This window comes from Theropithecus gelada, chromosome 15 (assembly GCF_003255815.1).
Source record: "Theropithecus gelada isolate Dixy chromosome 15, Tgel_1.0, whole genome shotgun sequence".
NCBI lineage: Eukaryota > Metazoa > Chordata > Mammalia > Primates > Cercopithecidae > Theropithecus > Theropithecus gelada.
In genome coordinates, this window is record NC_037683.1 from 15743846 (window position 1) to 15767357 (window position 23512).

At 59.8% G+C, this 23512-nt stretch overlaps 1 protein-coding gene across 1 annotated transcript; it reads right to left on the reverse strand.

The window, feature by feature from the left end:
• Positions 1 to 417: 417 nt before the first annotated feature.
• On the reverse strand, positions 418 to 22973 carry CRB2 (crumbs 2, cell polarity complex component). The gene is made up of 13 exons (XM_025359630.1): positions 22790 to 22973; positions 15965 to 16288; positions 13047 to 13242; positions 12792 to 12931; positions 11794 to 11979; positions 11487 to 11600; positions 8193 to 9065; positions 7595 to 8103; positions 6839 to 7004; positions 5234 to 6020; positions 4436 to 4552; positions 3808 to 3934; positions 418 to 2341 (listed from the first exon to the last, which is right to left on the reverse strand). Exons 1-13 carry the CDS (start codon positions 22890 to 22892, stop codon positions 2117 to 2119), a joined length of 3867 nt encoding a protein of 1288 aa, XP_025215415.1. The 5' UTR covers positions 22893 to 22973; the 3' UTR covers positions 418 to 2116.
• Positions 22974 to 23512: the final 539 nt, after the last annotated feature.

Genomic DNA, 23512 nt, shown 5'->3' on the forward strand with positions numbered 1-23512 from the left:
GTGTGAAACATGTCCAGTCACACCACCCACCCCCTCCAACTCGCCCAGCATCTGACCATGCTCTCCCCTGCAGGACTGACAGGCCTGAACGACAGGCACCCAGGCCAGGCACAGTGGCTCATACCTGTAATCCCAACACTTTGGGAGGCTGGGGCAGGTAGATCACGAGGTCGGGAGTTCAAGACCAGCGTGGTCAAGATGGTGAAACCCCTTCTCTACTAAAAGCGGGCACCTGTAATCCCAGCTACTCCAGAGGCTGAGGCAGGAAATTGCTTGAACCCAGGAGGCGGAGGTTGCAGTGAGCCGAGATCGCGCCACTGCACTCCAGCCTGGGTGACAGAGTGAGACTCCATCTCAAAAACACAAACAAAAAGCCAGCCACCTGAAGCAATAGGAGCCAGGAAGAGAGGGCACAGCCAGCTTTCATCTACATGTTGGGGTCCCACATAAAATATCCTAGGAGTCACAGCTGACACAGGTTTTCCAAATCCCTAACTCAGTAAACTGACCCTGGAACCGGCTAAGGCAAGGGAACCGGATGCCTCCTCCCCCTGTTCCCAAGGGTTGTAGAGAAAGTTCAGCGAAAAGTGGTTCCACCTCCTCCAGGATAAGGACCAGGCAAGCCCCTGAGCCTGGCGTTCAGGGCCCTCTCTATCCCAGCCTCTGCTGACTTCCCAGTCCCATGTCCCAGTCCCCCAAGTTGTCACGTGGTTCCACCTTGGATTGGACACCCGTGCCTCTGGGACTCGCCGAAACCGAAAGGAAAAGCTGACTGTCGACCCAAAAGTGTAAACGGATCTCCTGGCCTGAGAAGCAGGAAGGACGAAAGGGCACATCTCCAGGTCCATGAAGCTGGAAGGAGGCCAGGCCCTTAGGCAAGTGCCCTTCAGGGATCGGAGGTCACAGTGTGATGGGCATCGCCGGGGAAGGGGCTGGGAGCAAGCAGCAGAGTCTCCCCTGAGTCTGCCTCTGCAGGCCCAGCCCTGACACAGAGGCAGCGCCAGTGTTCACTGAGCTCCTCCGCTCAGCAGACAACCCACAGGGCTTCCTTCGAGTCCTCTCGCCGAATCTGTGTAGAGGCAACCAGTCATCAGGGGAAGGAGCTCACTCGCCAGGCTGCTAGGGAGGACCGGAGCTGGAGACGCAGAGGTGGTTGGGTGAGCTGGGGGCGTTTGGGGCAGGAGAAGGGTTGCTCTGTCATCCTTATCCCAGAAGGACATGCAGACGATCCTTCCCATCAGACGGGAGTTGACGACGTCCAGATTCTCTCCCCACTGTCATCCTCTCCGATCCTCACAACAGCCCTGTGAGGTAGGCGGGGGGTGCCTTCCCCCTTTGACAAATGACCACAGCAGGGTGGGAAGCTCAAGGCAGCCCCTCCTCTGCTCCCTTGGGCTGCTCTGGCTGAGGGGGCGGGTGGGTCTGTGGTTCCCTCGAATGACTGGCTCTGGCTTCTGGCAGACAGACCTGCCTGAAGGGACGTTTGTTCTAGGAGCCAGAGCCCACTCGGCCTCTGCCAGTGGCCTCCCGACTTCCCAGCTGCCTCCGCGGCAGGAGCAGCCCCCAGAGGCGGGGAAGGAGGCAGGAGCCCTGGCCTTGGTGCCTGGGCAACCCCGGCCTGGCCTCCTGGAGAACATGCAGCCTTAGACCGCCCCTGCCCCAGGACTGTAATGGTTGACCCTGTGGAGCAGCCACCGCCTCCTGAGATCAGCCACACCCATCACAGTCATAGACACACAGCAAACGCAGCAGACACGCCCTGCAGCCCTGTCAGGACACACACTAGCATCTGTAGACTAACACGGGCCCAGGTACACACCCAGACACACTCCTCCAGATACACACACTGTGTGCACCCACATGTGCCCTCCCACGCACAGCCGTACACCTGCTGAGGCACAACCCCGAGGGTGGGATGAAGTCCGCAGCCTCTCTAGGCCTCTGTTTCCCTGAGTTGCTCCCCTCAATCCTCCATCCACGATGGGGCAGAGGCAGAGGCTGCCAGCCAAGGGGACACTTCCATAGCAATGTCCCGAGCCGTGGCAGCAGCTTCCTTGGGTCTCCAGGTAGAAACCATTCAGGACCTCCAGGTGCTGGTGCCGGCAGCCAGGCTGGCCTAGATGAGTCTCTCCTCCGGTGGCACCTTGAGGACACTGTCCATCTCCAGCCGGGCCCCAGCCACCTCCTGCTGGCTTGGGCTGTAGGTGCCCTCGGACTGGCGGCGCTTTCGGGCTGCCAGGATCCCTGAAAGGAGGCCCAGGAGGAGGAGGAGGAGGCAGGCACAGGCTGCAGGCACGGCCACCTCCAGCAGCGGGAATGGCAGCGGCAGGGGCACGCCCTTCTGCAAGAGACACAACACCGAGGCCTAAGACCACAGAGAAGGGGAGGACCCTGGGCCCTCAGCAGCACAAGGACCTGCTCAGAGAAAATCAGAGCTGGGAGCAGGCTGCCCTGGGAGCGGTGAAGACCCAGCCCCAGGGGTGTACAGGCAAGTGCCAGGAAACCACCTGTCAGAGCCACTGGCTCGGGGAGTCCTGTACAACAAAGGAGTTCTGGCTAGAAGGACAGAGACGGACACCCGGCAGGAGCTAAGCAGGGTGCGTGGGTTTCACAAAAGCCTACAAGGGTGAGATGAGGCAGAGCGGGAGCAGGGGAGACTGAGCGGCCCCCTGCCACAACAGCCAGGTCAGAATCCACTGGGGCCTGCCTGCCGGGGCGGGGTGGCACAGGGAGCAGGGGATTGTTCTGACAGCTTGTCCCTGCAAGCCCTGGCCCAGGCTTCAGGGGGCCCAGCAAACCTCCTTGCTGTCTCCAGTCACAGGCTCCCAGGATGCCCCAGCAAAGCCTCTACATGCCTGGGACTCTGAAGTCCCAGCATGCGAGGATTCCAGAGGCACGGGCTCTGGGACTCACCAGCCTCCCTCTGTACCTCCAGGCTTCTCAGCCCGCTGTGACCTGGGCCCTAAAACTAGAGAGGAAAGTCCCTCTGTCCTGAGAGGGCCCTGCCAGCCTCCACCCCTGAACATTTTAGGGGAGGAGCTGTAAAGCCATTTCCTTCCCCTGCCCTGGGAGGTGGCTGGGTGGGGAAGCCAGAGGCTGTAAAAGTTCAACTTGAAAGGAAACATTCCCCATAAGCAGAGGGGATTTGTGGTTTATGGCCCAGGCTGCCAGAGGCCTGTGGAGATCAAGGCTGCTCCCCAGACTACCCTTTCCAAGCCTCTCCTCGCCAGCACCCACCTTCCCCCCACCACCCCCGCCCCGAGGAAGGGGTGTGTCAGGGAGGGTCACAGCTCCAGCCCCTGCCGCCTTCGCCTTCCACTTCATCTGTCCAGGCTCCTCCCGGGCTGAGCCCCCTGGGGTTGGGGCCACCCTGCACAGTGGCCGAGCCTGCCCCAGTGCAGACTCCGAGGCCACCCCCACCTTGCCCCGGGTCTTCCAACTCAGTCTCCTGGATTCACCAGCCTAAATCCCAGAACACCAACATCCTCTTGGCCCTGAGTCCTGGTTGGATTGGCAGAGACCATCTGTCCTCACTGCCACTGCCCTGGGCACTCTGGGGAAGCCCCTGACCCAGCCAGGAGCTTTGTGCTCTTGTCAATAGATGGTGGCAGCCCCCAAAGCTCTCCCTGGCGTGGAAATACCTCCTGTGTGGGGGGTGTGGAAAGGACCTGAGGCTCCTCTCACTGCCCCACCCCATGACAGAGTGGCCCAGGAACAGCCCCACGGTGCTCTGCTCTCCCCAGCAGCATCAGCTCACCAAGGGCCCAGCAGGCCACGTCCACAGCCCCTCACCCCGGCAACACTCACCACCACTTCACAGAACTGGCCGGAGAATCTGGCATTGCAGATACATTCAGATACCCCTCCAGCTGCCCGGCAGGTGCCCCCATTCAAGCAGGGGTTGGTTTCACAGGGGAGGGCGGGGACCTGACACCTGGAGAAGGAGGGGGGCTGAGGAAGCGGCTCCCCCATGGCTGCCTCTTGTGCTCCCAGCTGCTCTGCTGCCCACCCCCTCCTTCAGCAAGCATCAGAGCTTATCCGTTCACTGCCCCCATGCGCTGCTCCTGCCCAGCTGGGCCCTGCCAGGTGACCACCCGAGCAGCTATGACTGAGAAGGACTCTCCTCCCATTAGGGGGACTGGGGAGCCTGTGTGAAGGCAGGTGCCCCGGGAACTGACGCCACTGTCTGCAGGGCCCAGAATCTGCAATTTTATGGTCTCCCACAAGCGGGCTGAGGCTGTTCCCATGACTGCTACCAGGTCTGTATCACAGAGGATGGTCTTGGAAGACATGGAAGGAAACTCAAGTGACAATGGTGACCGTGATACCAGGGAGGGGTGAGAAAGTGGGCAAGGACCCCCACCCCACCCTGGCTGGAGGAATAGCCCTTCACACTCGTTGGACCCCCTCACAGTTCCCAGGCCCCCAGACCCACCTCTGGCCAGCAAGACCCTCCAGGCAGCTGCAGTTGGCAGCGGGAGAGCCACCCTCACACGGGCTGCCATCGAGGCAGGTGACATTCAGGATGCACTCCTTGGATGGGACAGGCAGCCTGGGGAGAGAGCAGAGGCTGGAGTGGGTGCAGGACGCCTGGGACCTGCCCTCCCCAGTGCTGTGACCGTGGGCCACCTGAGCCTGTGTTCTCATGTATGGAATTCAGGGCCCTCCTCTATCGGTCATGGGATTGCGGTCCCTGGTGGGAGGGAAGGGTCACTTACTTTCCAGAACCTCAGAGAACTCTGAGGACAACAAAAAGTAAGGATTCTGAACAAAAGCAGCTCCTAAACGCAACGCCTGGACATTCCTTGAGGGGAGAGGGAGGGATCAGGCCACAGCCAGATCCCCCTTCCACACCCTAGGCTCCAGGGAGAGCCACCGGGAGATGAGAAAGGGAAGCCCAAAGCCTGATCCCCTCCCTCCACCCCGACCAGTGACCAACAGGGATGAACCTCGGTGTAAGCGGCAGGCGCTCCCAGCCCCAGACATCACTGCTGTTTATCTGAAATTCCAAGCTAACTGGGTGTGTTTTGATCTGTGTTTTATTAGGAAATTTATCAAATTAAACTGTCCTCCTCATGTCACAGATAAGGACATGAGGATCAGGGAAGGGAAGCGACTCATCCACAGACCTGGCAGATTTCTCTGCCCTACCAGTCCCAGGGGGCATTTGCAGCCCACCCCTGCCCTGGTCACCACCCCCTCCCGGGCCCGCGCCCCTGCCCAGCCGTCCCACCTGCAGCGCGGGCCTCCGAAGCCGGGCGGGCAGTGACACTCGAAGCGGCCGTCCGGGTGCGTGTGACAGCGGCCACGGGCGCAGGGCGCGGAGTGACAGGGGTTGACGTGGGCCTCGCAGCGCAGGCCCTCCCAGCCCGGGCCGCAGGCGCAGGCGAAGGCGTCGAAGAGGTCGCGACAGTCACCGCCGTGCAGACAGGGCGAGGGCGCACACACGGGCGTGCCGCGGCAGCCGAGGATGGGGGCCGGCGTCCCAGGCCAGGCAGCGAAGTGCTCTCGGGCTCCAGGGGCCACGCCGGGTCGGGGCCGCGCCAAGGGCAGGGGCAGGCCGCCCAGCGCCACGCGGCCCAGGCAGCCGGTGAAGTTCTCGGCCAGCAGGATGTGCGCGGCACCTGGGCCCTGCAGGAAGCCCAGGTCACCGGCCAGGCCGCGCAGCGCCACCGGGGTGGCTGCACCGTCCAACCACAGCAGCCAGCGCGAGGGAGTGGCCGCCGGGCGCTCCATGGCCAGGCGCACTCGGTGCCAGGCACCATCGGCCACGCGCGGCCCAGGCATGGGCAGCACAGCACCGGAGAGGCCGTGGCCTCCGCGCACGCCCCCCGCCAGTGAGCCATTGCGCACCGCTAGCCACACGCCTGCCAGGGCGCCTGCCGTGGCACGCAGCAGCCAGGCCTCGGAGTCGCGCGTGCGGAAAGCCAGCGACAGGCTGCCGAGCGAGCGCCCCGACGATGCGTTGTGCCCGCTGAACGCGACGGGGGGACCCTCGCGGAACGTGGCCTCCGCCACACCTGCGGAGAGAAGGAGCCTCAGGGAATGGCCCGCGGAGCCTTCTCCAGAAATGCCACCTCCCCACTTCCCCCAGCGAGTGGCAGACAAGCCACTTACTGGGGGCGGGGCACACGCACCCACCTATCATCTAATCCTGGAAACTGCAGCCGCCCCCGACCACCCTCACTTTTACCCACAATGTATTTCCTACCCACGGAGGAGCAGTTCTGGGCCACTGCTGGGGGCAGGGGGGGGGGCGGTGTGTTGGGGGAGGTGTGTGATGCCTAGGCGACCCTCCAGGTCACAGGCCGGCCAACAGCAACTCCTGGCAGAATCTGGCCCCTTCCCTCCTCTGTGAAGCTGTGCCACCTTAACCGCCAAGGCTTGCCTTTCACTGCGGCCAGTCATCTTTGTAAAATGCAGGAGAGGTCATGCCCCTCTCCTGCTTAAAACCCTCCGGAGGCTCCACACTGTCCTTGGGATAGAGTCAGAACGGCCTGACTGAGTGTCCTCAAAGCCCCTACCAACTTTCCCACCCTGTTCCTGCTGGCCCCTTGCACTTCCACTGTCCTTGCAGACCTCAGGGACTTTGCACACGCTATGCCTTTCCATAAAATGTCCTTTCCCCTGTGGCTCTCAGAGTCTGGCCTTGAAGCCCGGTACAGGCTCACCTTCTCCAGAAACTCTGTCCCTCTACATGCGGTGGCCCTGCCACACTGCCCTGGGGCTTGGCATGCCTGGTCCACCAGTATCCTACAAGCCCTGAGAGTGCAGATGGGATCTAACCAGCTTGGGTGTCCAGCACCCAGCACGGGAGCTGCGCAGGACACACACTCACACACAAAGCCATCAGGGACCTCCTCACACGTGGCAGGTGGGAGACAGGGCTGGCCGGGACACCACAGCTGCTGGGCACACGTAGGCCCTGTGAAATTGGCAGGGCAGGTACAGTGGAAGTCATTCCAGGTGACGAGGCAAGTCCCACCATTGAAACAGGGGTCAGGCTGTGGGAGAGGCAGGGCAGGGGTTGGCTCAGGACTGCAGTTAGCATCACCCACCATAACCAGCATTGCAGTGCTTCTTCACTGAGCACCTACTAACAGACCCAGTATCTCCTCACAAACGAGTGGAGAGGAAGTCGCTAGCACCCCCATTTTACAGAGGAGAAAACTGAGGCTCAGTAAGGCAAAGCCACTTGCCTGAGTCACCCAGCCAATAAAGAGAGGAACCAGAGTTCATGCCCAAGCTGTTACAAATCCAGGGCTGGTGGAATTCTGTTCATGATCAAAAGGGTGTCCTGTTCCCCAAGTAGCTCCTGCAGAAAGGCTCGGGCAGCCTCTATCTCAGTCAGTGTGTCTCTCGCAGACCAGGACTGGCTGGGGGAGGCACGGGGACTGCTAGAGGGTAGGAGCAGCTGGGCTGAAGAGGCAGTGAATGCAAATCTGCCCTGCCACCCTCCCGTAGTGGGACCCCGGGCAGGTCACTTCACCTCCTCAGCCTCAGTTTCCTCATCAGCAAAAGGACACACTAAGCCCCAGTGATGTAGGACAGATCCTAGAACAAGGATCCCCACCCTCACCCCCTGGACACTTACACTGCACATGTCTTCGGAGACACAGCCTGCGGTGAGGTTCCAGGACTGCCTGCCGCCAAGCTCGCTCGGCTGGCTTGAGTTATCCAGTGGCAGAGGAAAGAAGGGGAGGTGGCGGCCATCGAGTCGCAGGTCCTGGAGGCAGCCTCGGAAGGGCCCACCCCAGGGCTGGCTGTCAGCAGCAAGGAGCCTCCCACCCACGTGCATGTGCTGCCCCAGGTCCTGCAGCTGCTCAGGCCCGAAGCTGAGCGTCACCAGGTGACGCAGCCCATCATCCCAGCGCCCAGGGAGCACTACAGCAGGACCGCCCGGCGCCTCAGCCCGGATCCGACCCTCGCTCAGGAATACTGTCAGACCAGCTGCGGAGTCATTGGCAAACTGGAGCAACAGGCCAGCGGGCTCCCGAGTACGGAGAAGGAAAGACACTGTGAGGTTGGGGCCTGGCAGCTCTTGAAGCAGAAAGGAGGCAGAACTTGGGGCGCCTCCCAAGCCAAAGGTGGCAGCAGGAATCTCTGCAGGGAGAGAAGGTGCCAGGTGTGAGGCCTGCAGGCTGAGGGAGCCAGATCTCAGGTGCTGCCTTCCCACCTGGCTTATTCCTCACCATCAGCACACGTGGGACCCCTGTGGGGTCGAGGACAGTTGCAACGGAAATGAGTCCACAGATCCACGCAGGACCCTCCATGGACACAAGGCAGAGGCTGGCACTGCTCTCGGCGCTCGCAGCCCAGGAGGACGTTGTCGCCGAGATCCTCAGGCAGCAGGAGGTGCCCATCCACACGCACGTCCTGGAGACAGCCTGCAAAGGTCGCGTCCCCCAGCTGGGCGGAGGAGATCCCAGCAGGCAGTGGAGTTGCTGAAGCCGTGGGAGCCAGGGCCACAGGACCAGAGGCCACACAGAGCCGGGCAGGGCAGCCCTCATGCCAGAGCCGTAGCTCCAGGGTCGCTAGGTGGAGCACCACCTCCACCTGGTGCCAATGGCCATCGTTTAGGCCCAGGTCTGGCAGTCTCAGGACAAGCACAGTGGTGCCGTGGCTCCAGAGTGTGGCCTGAAGTGTGGCTGCCACCAATGCCAGCTCCAAGCTTTCCCTGGTGTCATTGCGAGTGGCCAAGGTCCCAGCAGGCAGCGTAGTGCGAAACCTCAGTGCCAGACCCAGGGGGCCACCAGCTGGCACTGATGCCTGAATGGGGCCCCCAGCCATCACAGAGAAGGTGGTATTCTGGCCACAGAAAGGTCCGTGGGTACCAGGTGGGCAGTGGCAGACATAACTGTGGACCCCAGACTCGAAGATAGGGATGCAGGTGGCAGCCAGTGGGCAGGTGTGGCCCTGGCAGCCAGTGAGCTGCACAGAACAGTCGCGCCCGCCCCACGTCTCTGGGCACCTGCAGATATAGCCTGCCACAGTGTCACTGCAGGTTCCGCCATGCAGGCAGGGATCTGACAGGCATTCATCCACATCTTCCTCACATGTCGGCCCTTTGGGAGAGACCAAGCCAAGGCTCAGTGATGTCTGGGGCCAGAACCACAGTATTGACCCAGAACTTACATGCCTCTTGTGATGGGGACCTCAGTACCTATCAACCAAACCAATTCCCAAAGGATTTCTCATGGTCCTCTCAAGTCCCCTGTAGGCCAGAAGTCAAGATGTCCCTTCCCTTCCCATATCTGGTGAGTCTCCAGGCCCTGTAGATCTAATCTCCTAAACAATCTCCAATGCCCCCTTTCTCCCACCCTCCATCTCCTGCCTTACCAGCTCTCTGGGCGACCATCCTGCATCCTCCAGTTCACCAGCCTTCAGAAGCCCTTTCCCATCCATCTCCACCAATAGCCAGAGGTCTATTTCTAAAGCATCACCTGGCCAGGTTCCTCTGCTGCTTCAGGTCTACCCGGACATTTAAGACGCCCTCATGGGATGGGTCCTACCAGGCTCTCAAGCCTCAATCCTGCTTCCCACAAACCTCGAACCTCCCATTCCTCCAAGCATTTCCTGGAAGGTCCCGACTCTGGGGCTTTGCTCATACTGTTCTACCTGTGGAATGCCTCATTCTCCCTTACCCTTCCTTTCAAACTCCTACTCATCCTGCAAAGCCCAAACTCAAAGAGCCCAGAGGCTTTCCCTAACTCCCAACCTCAAACTACTGTATCACTCTCCAGTCATAGGCACAGCTCTGCAGAACCCCGCATTAAACGTATTTGTTTACTCAGCTGAGATCTTCAGGGACCTGAGTATGTCCTTGGTGCCCAGCAAAGGGCCTGGCGTGGCTTTTACGGACAGAGTGATGAAATGGAGGAGCTAGTGGGGTAGTGCACGCACCTGAGGCACTCTGAGTGGCCCCCCCAGGCTCCAACCCCTCAGTCCCTCTGCCCCAGGGCCCTCACACTGGCTGTGAAGGGGCTGCCTCATCCTCTCTCCAGGGATCCCTTCAGGTGCTCAGGCCCCAGCTTGGGTCAAGAAGCCATAGTCCACTGTCGCTCAGAAAGAGCCACATCCCAGCTGGAGGAACCCAGGCCCAGAGAAGCCACAGGGTTTGAAGCCCAGCCCCGATCAGCTCACAAATTCCACAGCTTCCTCCTAGGAACCACCACCCACCAACCTCCTCCTGCCCAGGGCCCACATTCCTCCATACCTGTCAGGAGCCACAGGTGGCCCAGGAAGGTCCATAGAGCCCCCGGCTCCATTGCCATGCCCTCCAGACAGGTTGAGAGTAGTGGGCGGGCACTGAGGCTGGGGAAGTGGGGAGGGACAGAGCTCCCTGCCCGGCCCAGCTGCCTCCTTCACAGCCTGCTCAGGAATGCCAGGCACTGGCCTCCCCCATGCCCAGCACGGCCTAAAGGGAGGGAGGACAGGCAAAGAGCCCAGCCCTGCAGCTGAGGTCCCCCCTCTCTGGCTCTGACCTCAGAGGTCTGCCCTCCCTGTCACCCAACAGCTAAGCTCAACTGGGAGAGGAGCCGGGTTCCCGCTGATACTGGTAAACCTGGGGGATGACACTCCCTCATCCTCTCAGCTGTAAGATGGGGTTTTAAACCCCTGCCTCACGGGGCTGTGTCAAGGAAAAAACGAGATGCAGAGCAAATGCTTCCCAGAGGCCAGACGTGCTGTGTGGGCCCACTGTGTGCCAGGCACCCAGGAGGCCATGGCTCCTGGGTGGAGGCAGTGGATGGGCCTTCAGGGCCCCCAGGAGTGTTGGCCATCCAGCGCTGGGGGACACTGAGTCCCACCATCCATCCAGGGCTGGGGGACACTGGGTCCCACCATCTTCAGGTGACGGAGGGAGGGGGAGATGTGATCACCATCTCTTTCCCCTGGTAGAGGAGGCTGTGCCCAGGAACCTGCCAGGGAGAGGAGGCAGTGTGCCCTAGCAGGAATGCGGGCGGGCGTGAGGGAGGTGTCGCAGGCATTCCAGAGGGGGCAGGGACATTCAATGTTGGAGGTGGAGTTCCCTGGGCTCACCGGTGTCCTATGTCTGTGCATCTGCATGCACCCAAGGCAGGGGGAGACTTTCTGAACCCCCAATTCCTGCCTGACAGGCCCCAGCTCCCCAAAGGTCAGAGTCATCTTTCTACAGATGCTGCCCCCTAAATCTCTGCAATAGCCCCTATGTCCTTCTCTGTCCTGGCTGAACCGCCTCCGTCTTTCCTGAAGACCGTCCTTCCACATGTTCTCCCAGACAACCTCAGCCCACTATGGCCCCAGCTGCCGGGGCTACACACCTAAGGCCCAGTCTCACCTCCAAAGCGAGTCCTAGTTCAGCCACCCTCAGCGGTCACCTGGGCCCTCATACCCACCTCCTCCCTGATCTCCTTAACCCCATCAATCCACACATCCAGACAGAAGGGACCTTCTCACCCAAGGACCACCAATTCTGATGGTGCCAGGGCCCACCCCACCCCAGACACCTGCGTAGCCATCTGGGCAGTGACACTGGAAGCCATTGGGCAGGTCCTGGCAGCGGCCTCCGTTGAGGCATGGCCGTGAGGCACACTCGTCCACCTCCACACCGCAGTCGGCTCCTGCAAGAGGCCCAGCTGTGGGTCCCACCTGCACCCTCAGAGCCAGGCAGGGGCTGAGAGGGTCTATTCTATAGCTAGGGAGACTGAGTCCAAGAGAGGGCAGTCGCGGGTGTGGGGTGGGGTAGGGGTGGGGCACAAGATCCCTCCCTGGGCATCTGGACACGGGCTGACCACTTCCCCAACAGGGGCTCACCCTCAAAGCCAGGAGGGCAGTGGCACACGAAGCCCGCAGCGTGGCGGAAGCTGAAGGTACCAGGTAAGGTGGCCTGGACGCCCCCGTAGAGGGTCGGGTCAGAGAGCTGCAGGCATCGGCCCCCGTGCTGGCAGGGGCTCGATGCACACTCGTCCTCGTCCACCTCACACAGCTCGCCGCTGTAGCCTGGGGACACACACATGCAGACATCAGGTCTCACAGGGTTGCCGGGCAGCACCTCTTCAGCAAGGGACCGCAGCTCGGAATAAGCCACGAATGGCGAGGGACGCACTGAGGGCAGCAGGGATGACCATGGCAGCCTTCAGCAGCAGCGGCCTATTGCTGCTGTTACTGGTCTTACTACTATTTTTCCTTTTTTTTTTGAGACAGAGTCTTGCTCTGTTGCCCCAGCTGCAGTGCAGTGGCATGAGCTCAGCTCACTTCCACCTCTCGGGTTCAAGCGATTCTCCTGCCTCAGCTTGCAGAGTAGCCGGCACTACAGGCACACTCCACCATGCTCAGCTAATTTTTGTTTTTTTAGTAGAGACGGAGTTTCACAATGTTGGCCAGGCTGGTCTCGAACTCCTGACTTCGTGATCCGCCCGCCTCAGCCTCCCAAAGTGCTGGGATTACAAGCGTGAGCCACCGCGCCCGGCCTAGTCTTACTACTATTACTAGCGTTAATTACCGAGCCCTTTGCAGCTGTCAGGCCCCTCCCAAGGGTTTCCCAGGCGTCGCACCTTCACTCTCCCCGCAGCAACCCCAGGAGCAGGCGCTACGATCAGCCCTATTTTGTAGATCAGGAAACTGAGGCTCCGACAGGTTGCAGTCACACACACACTCTGGTCCCGAGGACCCAGTAGGCACTCGCGCACAGTCACACATCTGCCCCGCCTCCCCAGGCCGCACGCGCGCACACCTACCCCTCCACCCCAGGCCACGCACGCATACACAGTACCTATCCGGCTACCCCAGGCCGCGCACCTGCATGCACACACCTGGCCAACAGAGGCAGCGGAAGCTCCCGAGACCCTCGAGACAGGACGCGTTGTGCGCACAGGGCGCCGATGCGCACTCCAGCACCTCCTGCTCGCAGCGCGTGCCCTCGTAGCCGGTGCCCGCGCAGTCGCACCGGAACCTGGGGAGGGTGCGCGGGCGGAGCTGAGCGCGTGCCCGCCCCTTCTGCCCCGCGCCTGGGCCTCCCCGCACTGGGGCACCCGGCGCCCCAACCCCCTGCCCCGCCGCTCGCTCACCCATTGACCAGGTCGTGGCACGTGCCCCCATGCGCACATGGCTGGCTCTGGCACTCGTCAAGGTCCAGCTGGCAACGGGTGCCCCCGTAGCCCGGCGCGCACACACAGCGGAAGGAGCCCACGCCGTCCAGGCACGAGCCCCCGTGCACACAGGGCGCCGAGGCGCACTCGTCTACTTCCGTCTCGCAGGTCACGCCTGGACAGGGCAGGGGACACAGGGCGCAGGATGAACACCCAGAGCAGGGAGGAAGAGGCCGAGCCAGGCCTGCTGCAGAGTTAGAGATTCGTGGGTTCATTTATTCAGAGCCGGGTGGTGGTGGTGGGGCGGGGTCGGGGGGTCACGCCAGCAAAGGCAGGGAGATAAACGAGACAGACAACCTTGCCCTCATGGGGCTCACAGCAGCCTAGGCCAGTACATGGTGGGGGTGGGTGGGATTTGGCCAGTAGTTACCTAAATGAGCTGGGTTTTGATGTTGCCAAGTTCAACAAGGAAAGGGGTTGGGTCTTGGGAAAGCAATAGCCGGGGTCTGCTCTGTTCAGGGAAGGCTTCCTAGAAGAATAGGCTTTTGAAGGATTCAGATAGAGGACTGTGGGCAGCAGTTGGATTCCAAAGAGACTGCAGCAGGAGGCAAGTTCTGCTCCCGGCCAGGGCCATGATGCCCTAGGTGGGGTGCTTGGAGGGTTGGAAGCAAGGGAGAGGGTGGAGGAGGTGAGTCGGGTGGGAGGTGTTAGTGCCTTGAGGACCAGGTAACCTCCGGGTCCATCCTGGAAGTTTCAGACAGGTAAGTGACTTGGTCCCACGTACATTTTAGGTTTTTTGTTTGTTTGTTTGTGTTTGTTTTTTTTAGACAGAGTCTCGCTCTGTTACCCAGGCTGGAGTGCAGTGGTGCAATCTCAGCCCACTGCAATCTCTGCTTCCGGGGTCCAAGCGATTCTCATGCCTCAGCCTGCAGAGTAGCTGGGATTACAGGTGCATGCCACCTCACCCAGCTAATTTTTGTATTTTTTGGTAGAGAAGGGGTTTCACCATGTTGCCCAGGCTGGTCTCTAACTCCTGGCCTCAAGTGATCTCCCCACCTCGGCCTCCCGAAGTGCTGGGATTACAAGCATGAGCCACCGCACCTGGCCCTACCTATTTTTTAGAAGGTCCACTTTGGTGGCTTTCAGACCCCAGAGAGGCAGGAGATGCTTGAGTAGGGTAATCACTCCTCCTGGTGTCCCTGCACTGTCCTGGTTTTAGAACTGAAAGTACCAAGTACTAGGAACCCTCACAGTCCTGGGCAAATCAAGACAGTTGCATGGCTCTCCCATGGTGAGGGTGAAGAGGAAGGGAGATGGAGAGTCCCGGGTTTCAGATACACTGCCTGAGATCATCTTGGACTCACGTGTCACTGTAGATTCCAGTGAGCCCTGCCCCCTAAGTGGGTTTGGTGAAGGGGGGGGCCAGAGGCCCAGCTGACTCCAGCTGGAACCCTCCCCCTTCTCAGTTCATTGAGCACAAAATATGGCCCCACCTTCCCGTGACCCTTCTCTCATCCCTCCCCATCCCCACTCCCACCCTCTGTGCCAGGGGGAGCCAGGCCTCGTCTGGAAATCCCAAACTCCCCCACCCGGCTTGGAATGGAAAGAGGAGAGTATGAGTCACGGCAGATGCTGCCCCCACTCACATCCACAGCTTACCCAGGAAGAGTCACCCGAAGTGCGCGAGCACTACACATCCGGGTGCACAACCCATTGCCCGCGCAACCCACTGCCCGCGCAACCCACTGCCCGCGCAACCCACTGCTCACACACGCACTCAGACTGCAGAGACACCCCCAGGTACTGGCAGAGCTTTACGGATGCAAAACAGATCTTGGAACTAGGAGACACACAGACGGATGTGACCTGCACTGGCATGTACACTAATACACCCAGACACCGAGACACTGGAACGATGAGAAAGATGCATGGAACCAGCTTCCCAAATCTCTCTTCATCAGCTGCCATCGCTTCGCTATAGGCCCCCTGCCCTGCAACTCAGTCCCCCAATCTGTACCCCTTGCTCTGAAGTAACTTCAAACTGCCCCCTGCCCTCAGAGTACAATCGTCTGAATTCAGGATTGAAGTAGAATCCAGAGCATCTACACTGCAGACTCTAGACTGCCCTGGACTTAGCCTCGCTCCCAGACCTGTCCCCAGCTACGCCCTCCTTCCCGACTTCAGGCCTCTCTAGGAAGCTGCTCCAGGATGCCCTCAGCTCAGACCATGGATGGGCCTGGGACGGGCCACACTCTGGAGAAGGTACCCTCAATGCCAGTCACTTTTCTGAGCACTTACGTATATATTATCCCACTCCAGACAGCGGCGAGCCCTGGGGTACGTCAACATTACAGTTTGAACGAGACCATGTATGTCTCTATGCTAGAACTCTGGGGGAGACCCAGAGGCCAGGGATCCACATTGCATTCCGGACCACATCAGGAGTGTTCAAATGAGCTAATGGTGCTTGTCATGTAGACGGTGTCTACATGACCGCTTGGCACAGGCCTGAAGTAAGTGCTAGAAAGACTATCTGGGCATCCTCACTAAAGTCACGCCAGGCATGTCCACACTGCCAGAGATGTCTGAGGGGTATCTCCACCCCCAGAGCCAAACTGAACTCGAGGCTGGACTGAAATCACATTTATCGAGTGCCTGAGATGTGCCACACACCATGCCAGCACCCGCACATACATACTCTCACCCAGAGTTGCCAGGTAAGCCCGCAAAGCATTAGTTCTGTAGTCAGACCAAGTGGGTATACCCTAGAGCTGCCCGGATACCTGGGGGCGTCCGTCCCTACACGAAAGTCAAAGCTGAAGCCACAATGCTTGCACTCTGAGCAGCTGATGGGATCCGTATCATAGACCTCCTCCCAGGGCGGCCCAGGCTGTTACCTGCATAGCCAAGGGGGCAATGGCACTCGTAGCGATCGGCCAGGTTGCGGCAGGTGGCCCCATGGTGGCACGGCCGGGATGCACACTCATCGATGTCCAGCTCGCAGCGTGGGCCCTGGAAACCCGGCACGCAGTAGCAGCGGAAGCCGTCGGGATCCAGACCCTGGGGCACACACAGAGCGCCGTGGTGGCATGGCTGGGTGGCACAGCCCCGGGGCTCTGTGGGCCCGCAGGTATAGCCACCACTCTTGGTAGCCTGGCACTCGGTCCCTGGAGCACACGGGTCTGAGGCACAGGCACTGGGGGGCTCTGAAGGCACCGTCCCTGTAGAAAGAAGAAACTGGCTGGGCAGGGTGGGCAGAGGTTACAAGGACAATCTCCTCCCCACCCTCTCAGGCCCACCCCAGACCCCGAAAGCAACATGGGTCTCTCCATGCACAGGATGGATGGAGGGTCAGGAATCTGCAAGCCAGGTCCCAGTAAGCTGCACACATCTACACCCAGAACTGGCAACGGTTTTAGGAGAGTCTATATAACAGAGAAATAGGACCAAGGATGCCTGGCTCCTGGGCAGGATTAGTGAGCAGAGGCTCCCTGACGCTGTGAGCTTCCCTCCACTGTCTTGTCCCTGCAGGCCCCCTTTGAGGTAGGGTCTGCCATGCCCATTGCACCCGACAGCAAAAGGAGGCCCAGGAAAGTAAGTGAAGGCTTGCTGAGTCTGCTCGGCCCTGTCCACTTCACACAGCAAGTTAGTGTTCGCTGGGACAGGCTTCAAGGTCTATCCGGGTTATTTCAGCTCCGCCTAGGGAGGGGTCTGCCTCCTGCAGGCCCCCTCCATCTGAGGAGGTCCAAGAGGGCGAGGCTCCTCCCACTGCCCCCTCCACCTCTTCTGCCAGGGGTCTGGTAACTCCATCCCTGGGTGAAACTGGAGATGGGCCCGACCTCAACCTCGGGAGGATGGGTGGACAACTTCAAAGGCAGGGATCGTGTGCTCCGCTGGTCTCATTCCTACCCCTTCTCCACCTCACTACCCCCCACACCCTGCACCAGCCACTGGCCTGGGAACTTCTAGAGGGTCCCTGGCCCTCATTTCATCCCCCATCAGCAAACACCTAAGTGGCCAGCCTGGCCGAGGTCGTGTGGTACAGAGCAGGTACTGAGATGGCTCACGGGACACCTGCCCCAGGGCCACCGTGATGCTTCCAGCACTGGAGCTCTCTCTAACAGAGGGTCACCAACTGGCTTGGAAGCCACGCCCAGAGATCCTCATCCCCCCCTTCCTTTCTTCCTGCCTTCCTGAGAGCCTTGTCACCCCAATGGCCAGGCGAGGACTTGGGCTTTGAAGTGAAACAGCCCTGGGTTCAATTTCAGCTCAGAAAGTTACTATGAGACCCTGGGTAAGTCATTTCTCCCACGGAGACTCCGTTTCTCAGTCTGAAAGCTGGATAATAGAACCCCCTCATCAAATGCTGAGCTATTCAACCCCTCCGCACCGAAGTCAAGGGCTGCTTTTGGTAGGAACTCGGTAAGGATGGGGGAGGGGAGCCTCCAGAAGACACAGCCCCCATTCCTTCCCCCACCCCCACCTGCAGCTCCCAGAGGTGCCCCTCCCCCACCCAGGTTGTCATCTAGACACTAACCAGACCCCAGAATGGCTCAGACCCTGCACCCTTCCCTCCCCCACTCTGGTGAAGCCCCCCAGATAAGGCTGGCAGCCTCTCAGGCGTCATCCGCATTCCAGGCAGGGCTGTCCTGTGGCCTGACCCGCATCCTTCCAGCTCCCTCAGGAAAGGGCACAGGTTTGGGGCACGGGGCAGTCCTGGTTTGTATCTGGGGTACAAAAAGTGCCCATCTCGTGGAGGTGTTGAAAGGACTCACCAAGGTGATGTGGGGCACAGCCCTGAGACTAGGTGTGGCCAGCACTGCTCAGGAGAGTGCAGCACTCATAACCCATGGTAAAGGACCCCGGCTGCCGGCGCCTGTGCCAACAGGCCCCTCACTTAATCCCCCCACAGAGCACTGTCCCTCACCTGTGCAGTACAAGGGACCCGCTCCCCCCATCCCCCTCCGCCTGCTCGCTGCCATCCAACCTGAAGCTTTGTCTCCTATCTCAGAGCAGTTGGGACCGTGCCGGGGAGGCAGCACCAGGGAAAGGATCCTGGGGGGCAGGGGAGGTGCCTTGTCACAAGGGATCTTCCCAGGACCATGGGAGCAGATGGGCTTTTGCAACCCCATGGCAGGAAGGAGTTTCTCCAGTCAGAGCCAGGAGGAGAGGGAAGGGAAGGAGCTGCCCGTCCTGGGAGGCATGCAGTAGTGCCACAGTCCTGCCTGGGAGGGACAGCCATCTTTCTTGTGTCATCTCGGTTGATCTTGGCATTTACCCTCCGAGGTGGACAGTATGATGATCCCCGTTTTACAGCTCAGGAAAGGGAGACTCGAAGCAGCCTCACCGTCCACGGCCCGAGTGAGGCTGGAATCCAAACCCAGGGCCTCACTCCAAGCTTCCCAGAATCACCGGGGTCCACATTAAGAATACAGATTCCTGGAGCCCACTCCAGACCCCACATTTAGAACTGGGCCCTGAGCCTGAGAATCTGCATTGCAACCTGCTCCCACGGGATTCCTTTCACTTTTAGGTGTGGGAACTGCTGACCTCAGGTTGTCTGTCTTCCAGGAGTGAGCCTAGGAGGCCACCATAACCCAGGCCAGACAGGAGAGGCAAGGAGGGGCGGGGTGTGGAGGGCAGCAGGGCGGAGGAGGGGCTGTCCCCGGGCCAGGCTGGAGGGGCGGGGCCTGTTGCCAGGGCAACGAGGGGCCTGTGCTTATCTTCACAAATCCCTCCTGACCTCAGGCTGCCTGGGCCGACCTGGCAGGGAGGGATTAACGGACACCCGCCCCTCCCCTTCGACCTGCTGCCCTGTCCTGGGGAGGGCAGGAGGACCCAGCTGTTTACTGAGTGCTTACTATGTGCTTGGGCCTGTGCGTCTATTATTACATTGTTATATTTGATTCAGACCAGAAAAGGTGGGTGCTATTAAGAAAATTTCTGTTTTTGTAACTCAAAGAGGTTGATACTTTTGCCCCAGGCTGAGGTGAAGAATCAGATCCACTCCTGATTTCCCAGAGGTCCACATCTCCCAATGCATGTGAAATTTCCACTTTGCAAATGCTAAATTGCCACCCACATATTGTCACTTTAATACATTTTAACTGCCTCACCCTGGAACAAAATCTCTAAAGGTTTTCACAGGAATACATCTTCCAATATCAGCCTGGGCAGAGTGGGCAATCTTCCCCGTCTATCCAAAACCCAGCTGTTAGCAATCCCACTGTGTCTCAGGCCTCACTCATTAGTAACACCTACTTTTCATGCACTTATAATAGGCCTGTTTATAACAGCCAACAACTGACGAGAAGTGTTTTACTGAAGCCAGGGGTAGCGGCTCACACCTGTAATCCCAGCACTTTGGGAAGCCTAGGTGGGAGGATCACTTCAGGCCAGGAGCTCAAGACCAGCCTGGCAAACATAGTGAGACTCTGTCTCTACAAAAACAAAACAAAACAAAAATGAGCCAACCATGGTGTGGGTCCCTGTCGTCCCAGCTGCTTGGGAGGCTGAAGTGGGAGGATGGCTTGAGCCAGGGATGTTGAGGCTATGATTTCATCACTGCACTGCAGCCAGGGCAGCAAGGTGAGACCCTTCCTCAGACAAAAAAAGAAAGAAAGAAAGAAAAACCACAAGCAAAAAAAGAAAGTGTTTTACTGGGGAAGCTTCCTGTCCCAACAAATCGAGAGACAGAATATTTCTAAGAAGCGACCTAAGACCTCCTAAGGTGTGGGAACTTCTAGCATAGGGGAAGAAATTGTTCATCTAATATCCCTGCGCCCCAAGGCTCTAGCCCCGCAAGGGTAGGGCTAGATAACCATGGAGGCTTACAGACACTCACTCAGTCATCAGGAAAGGGTGAAATACTATTTTGGGCAGAATAATTTGGAATACTCTTTTTCAAAACTGTTTACCTTCTGAGGTTAAAAGACATAATTCTGATAACAGTAATTGCAGCAATAGCTGTCAGGGACGGAGCACCTACCCCGTGCCTGGCACTGACGAACCCTTGAGTTTGGGCTCAGAGCACAGTTCCAATGAGTTACCTCCTGAAGTGAGGGGGAGACAGAGCAGGCGGGGTTCCCCACCTGCCACCCAAACAGGCCACTTCTAACAATTTTACTATTCACGGTTCGTGGGCTTCCATCTAAAATTTCCCTTGAAATTGTGGGTTCCATGCCAAAACCTGGGGTGGGGAACCACTCACTCCCTTCTCTTCGAATCCTTGTACTAGCGCTCCGAGTGAGCCAGTCCTCGTTTTGGGGAGACAGAGAAGAGAGGCGACTTTGCCTAGGCTAGTAGCACAGTGTACTGTGAAATCCCAGCACTGGCTCTGGGGCTGCCTGGCTCTGGGACTGGCCATCTCTGGGCCTTGTTTACCTCCTCTGTAAACTGGGGGTATCAGAGCCGACTTCATAGGCTGTTGGGAAAATTAAATTAGACCTTGTTAATAGCACAGTGCCTGCCATGGAGTGGCTGATCTTATTCATCAACAATTATTTACTTGAGGCAGACACCCACTGTCCAAAGGATCCTGACATTGGGTTGAATGTGTGTGTCTTTCTGCTCCATCTCTGCTTCTGTCCCGAAGGCTGGAGGAGGGGCCGGACTTGGGGCCTGGACTCACTGCCCCTTTGTCTGCTGGGCTCCCTGGGTGTTCGGGGAAGGGAGGGTGGATATGAGAGCCCAATGTGCCCCATTGTACTCCAAGATGCTTGGTCCTCTCCATGGCAACCAGCCGGGCCTTTGTGGCAAATTGGGACCAGGATGGAGGGGCCCAGCTCAGGGCCTGGCAGGGGTGGGGAGCAAAGCCAGGGGCCCATGGCCTTCAGAAGTCCCCATGCCCTCCAGGATGGAAACTGGTTTTCAAGTGACAAAATCCCCAGTCACTCCCCTTCCGGCAGGCAGGCTAGGGTACCAGTGTGCAGAAATGGTCATGCCTGCAGTGTCCCCCGCCAACTTTTAGGGATCCCCAGGGATGGGGCTCCCAGCACAGAAATGGCAGAGGAAGGGCTGCCCGCTCCTGGGTGCCCCAGCAGGCCTGATGGGGTGAGTGTACACACAGTGTCCAGACCACCCACAGCCTCCATCCACTGTGTGCCTGCAGGTCCTCTGTGAGTGCACAGAGTGTGAATATACATATGTCTACACATGCGTGTTGGGGTGTGCACGCTGGTGTGCAAGCACATGCCATGTGTGTGCACATGTGTGTAGGTGCATGTGCTAGTAGGTCCGCGTGTCTGTGGCACCTGTCCCTGTGGCGCTGTGTGCCCTTGGGCGTGCCACACAGGTGTGTGGAGTGTGGGTGTGTGAGCACAGGGCAGGGGACAGAGCCCGGATCCACAGACCGGGATCTCATGTGCTTTGTATGCAGAGAACAGAGAGGAGCAGCCACCACCCCCCACCATGCCCCGCCCCCTACAGAGTCCAAGTCACCTGCCAGCAAAGCCCAGCTCATAAGTCCCCGTCCCTCTCTGAGCCTTGGTTTCCTTCACTATAAAATGGGGTCCACATCCTCCCTAGGGCCCCATAGAGAGGCTAGGAAATGAAAGCTTTGTGAGTGCGGGAAACATGAGGGTCCCCAGGTGGGACTGGGAGAGGCTTGGCCCCCACACCCTGCAGCCTGTGGAGCTCTGGGGCAGGGAGGGCTCCCCCAGCCTCAGGAGAGCCCAGGCCCTCCTTGGCTGCCTCCCCAGCCTGTGGTGGTGGGGGCAGGGGACTTCCCATGCCCGGCCCCTGTAACTATAGTAACTAACACCAAGCGTTCCCTTGGACCCCCCAGGAGGAATTCCAGCCTCCGAGACCTTGGACAAAAGCAAAAAGGGCTTGGCGAACGGGGTCTGGCTTCAGGGAGCCCTTTCAGATTGGCCTTGGGATGCTGGGAAGGGGGCGGCAGGAGACACACACGTTCCCAAATCCCCAGACACCGCGCAGGGACCCACAGCATCCCCAGCAGCCCCCAGCTCGCAGGCAGGGCTACCGCACAAATGCAGGGGCGCGGGCAGGGCTACCGCACAAACGGAGGAGTGCGGGCAGGCACCCAGCTCCCTAGCTCTGCCTCCCGCTTCTCCACCCAGTCCCCTGAGTTGGGGTCTGCGGTGCCCATCCCACACCCCTCATGTTGAGAGCAAAGACCCAGTTCAACCCTGGACAACTTACACCCCACAGCGCGTGCTGGGACACAGCTCACCACACCCAACTCCTCCGACACAACTCACGGCTCACCCCAGACAGCTCATCCACCTCCCAACTCTAACACACCCACAACCTGTGCCCCACAACCCAGCATGCGACTCAGAACAGGCTCCGGGGTGAGGCTCACGCCACCTGCAACTCCCCAAACTCAGCCCCTAGAAATCCAGAAGTTTCTCAGCCCCAACCCCCAGCCCTTTACAGGATGCAACAGAGCACCTCCCAAAACACGCACCCCATCCCTCACTCGCATCGGCTCTCTCAAATCACGCCCAGCCCCCAATGACCCAACCCCGAAACTTACAACCCCCAACATGAAACAGCCCCCCAAGTCTCAGAACACACTCACCTCCGTGGAGCCCCACAGAGTCTGGGGGCCCACAGCTGCGCACTCCTGTGCACCCCACAGCTCAGGCCTGCACCCACGCGGACCAGCCCACCCGCCGCCCCAGCAGCCAAGGCTTGGGGTATCTGCCCTAGGGGACAGATCCTCTCCCAGGCCCCTCCAGACATGGGCCCCAACTCACCAGCCAGGAGGGAAAGGGCAGGGGCCCAGAGCAGGAGCAGCAGCAGCAGCAGGACATAGGCCAGGGGCTGGGGGTCCCGGGTCCCAGGCCTGGCCAGCGCCATGGCAGCCCGCTCTGCTCGGCTGCTGTGGGAACCGGAGGGCGGCCTGGCTGGCTCCGCACCCCCCTCGTCCCTCCAACCAGCACTAATGCTGTGGACAGAGGCCCAGCCCCTCCCTCCCCTCCCCTCCCCGCCGCCGCCTCCTCCTCCTCCCACCCAGGCCTCCTGGGCTGCTCCACCTCGTGGACGTCCCCAGACATCAGCCCCAAGTCCTCAAGCCCCCCAGCCTGTGGTGCCGACCTGGTCTTGGCACCCACCCGTTTCTCCCTCTTGAACCCCTGCCGCACTCTCCTCCCACCTTTCGGGTCAGCCTCCTTGGAGAAATTTCTGTTCTGAGGGGCTGCTCAGAACTCTCTTCTCACCAGGTAACGCCAGCTACTCCCAAGTCCTTAGTTATCCCCTCTCCTGGATCTCCCCTCCCCACCTCTCCAGCCCAGGCCTCTCTGCCAAGCCCAGGCCTGTGAGTCTCCCTGCGAGACCGACTGACCCTGTGTCTACTGGGAAGCTGCAGCCCCTCCCACCCAGCTCATTCCCCTACCTGCTGCTCCCCAGTGCTCCCACAGGAGCCAAGGTACCTACCTGCAGCCCAACGCCCCCTCCCCACTGCCCCCTCCCACTCCCCA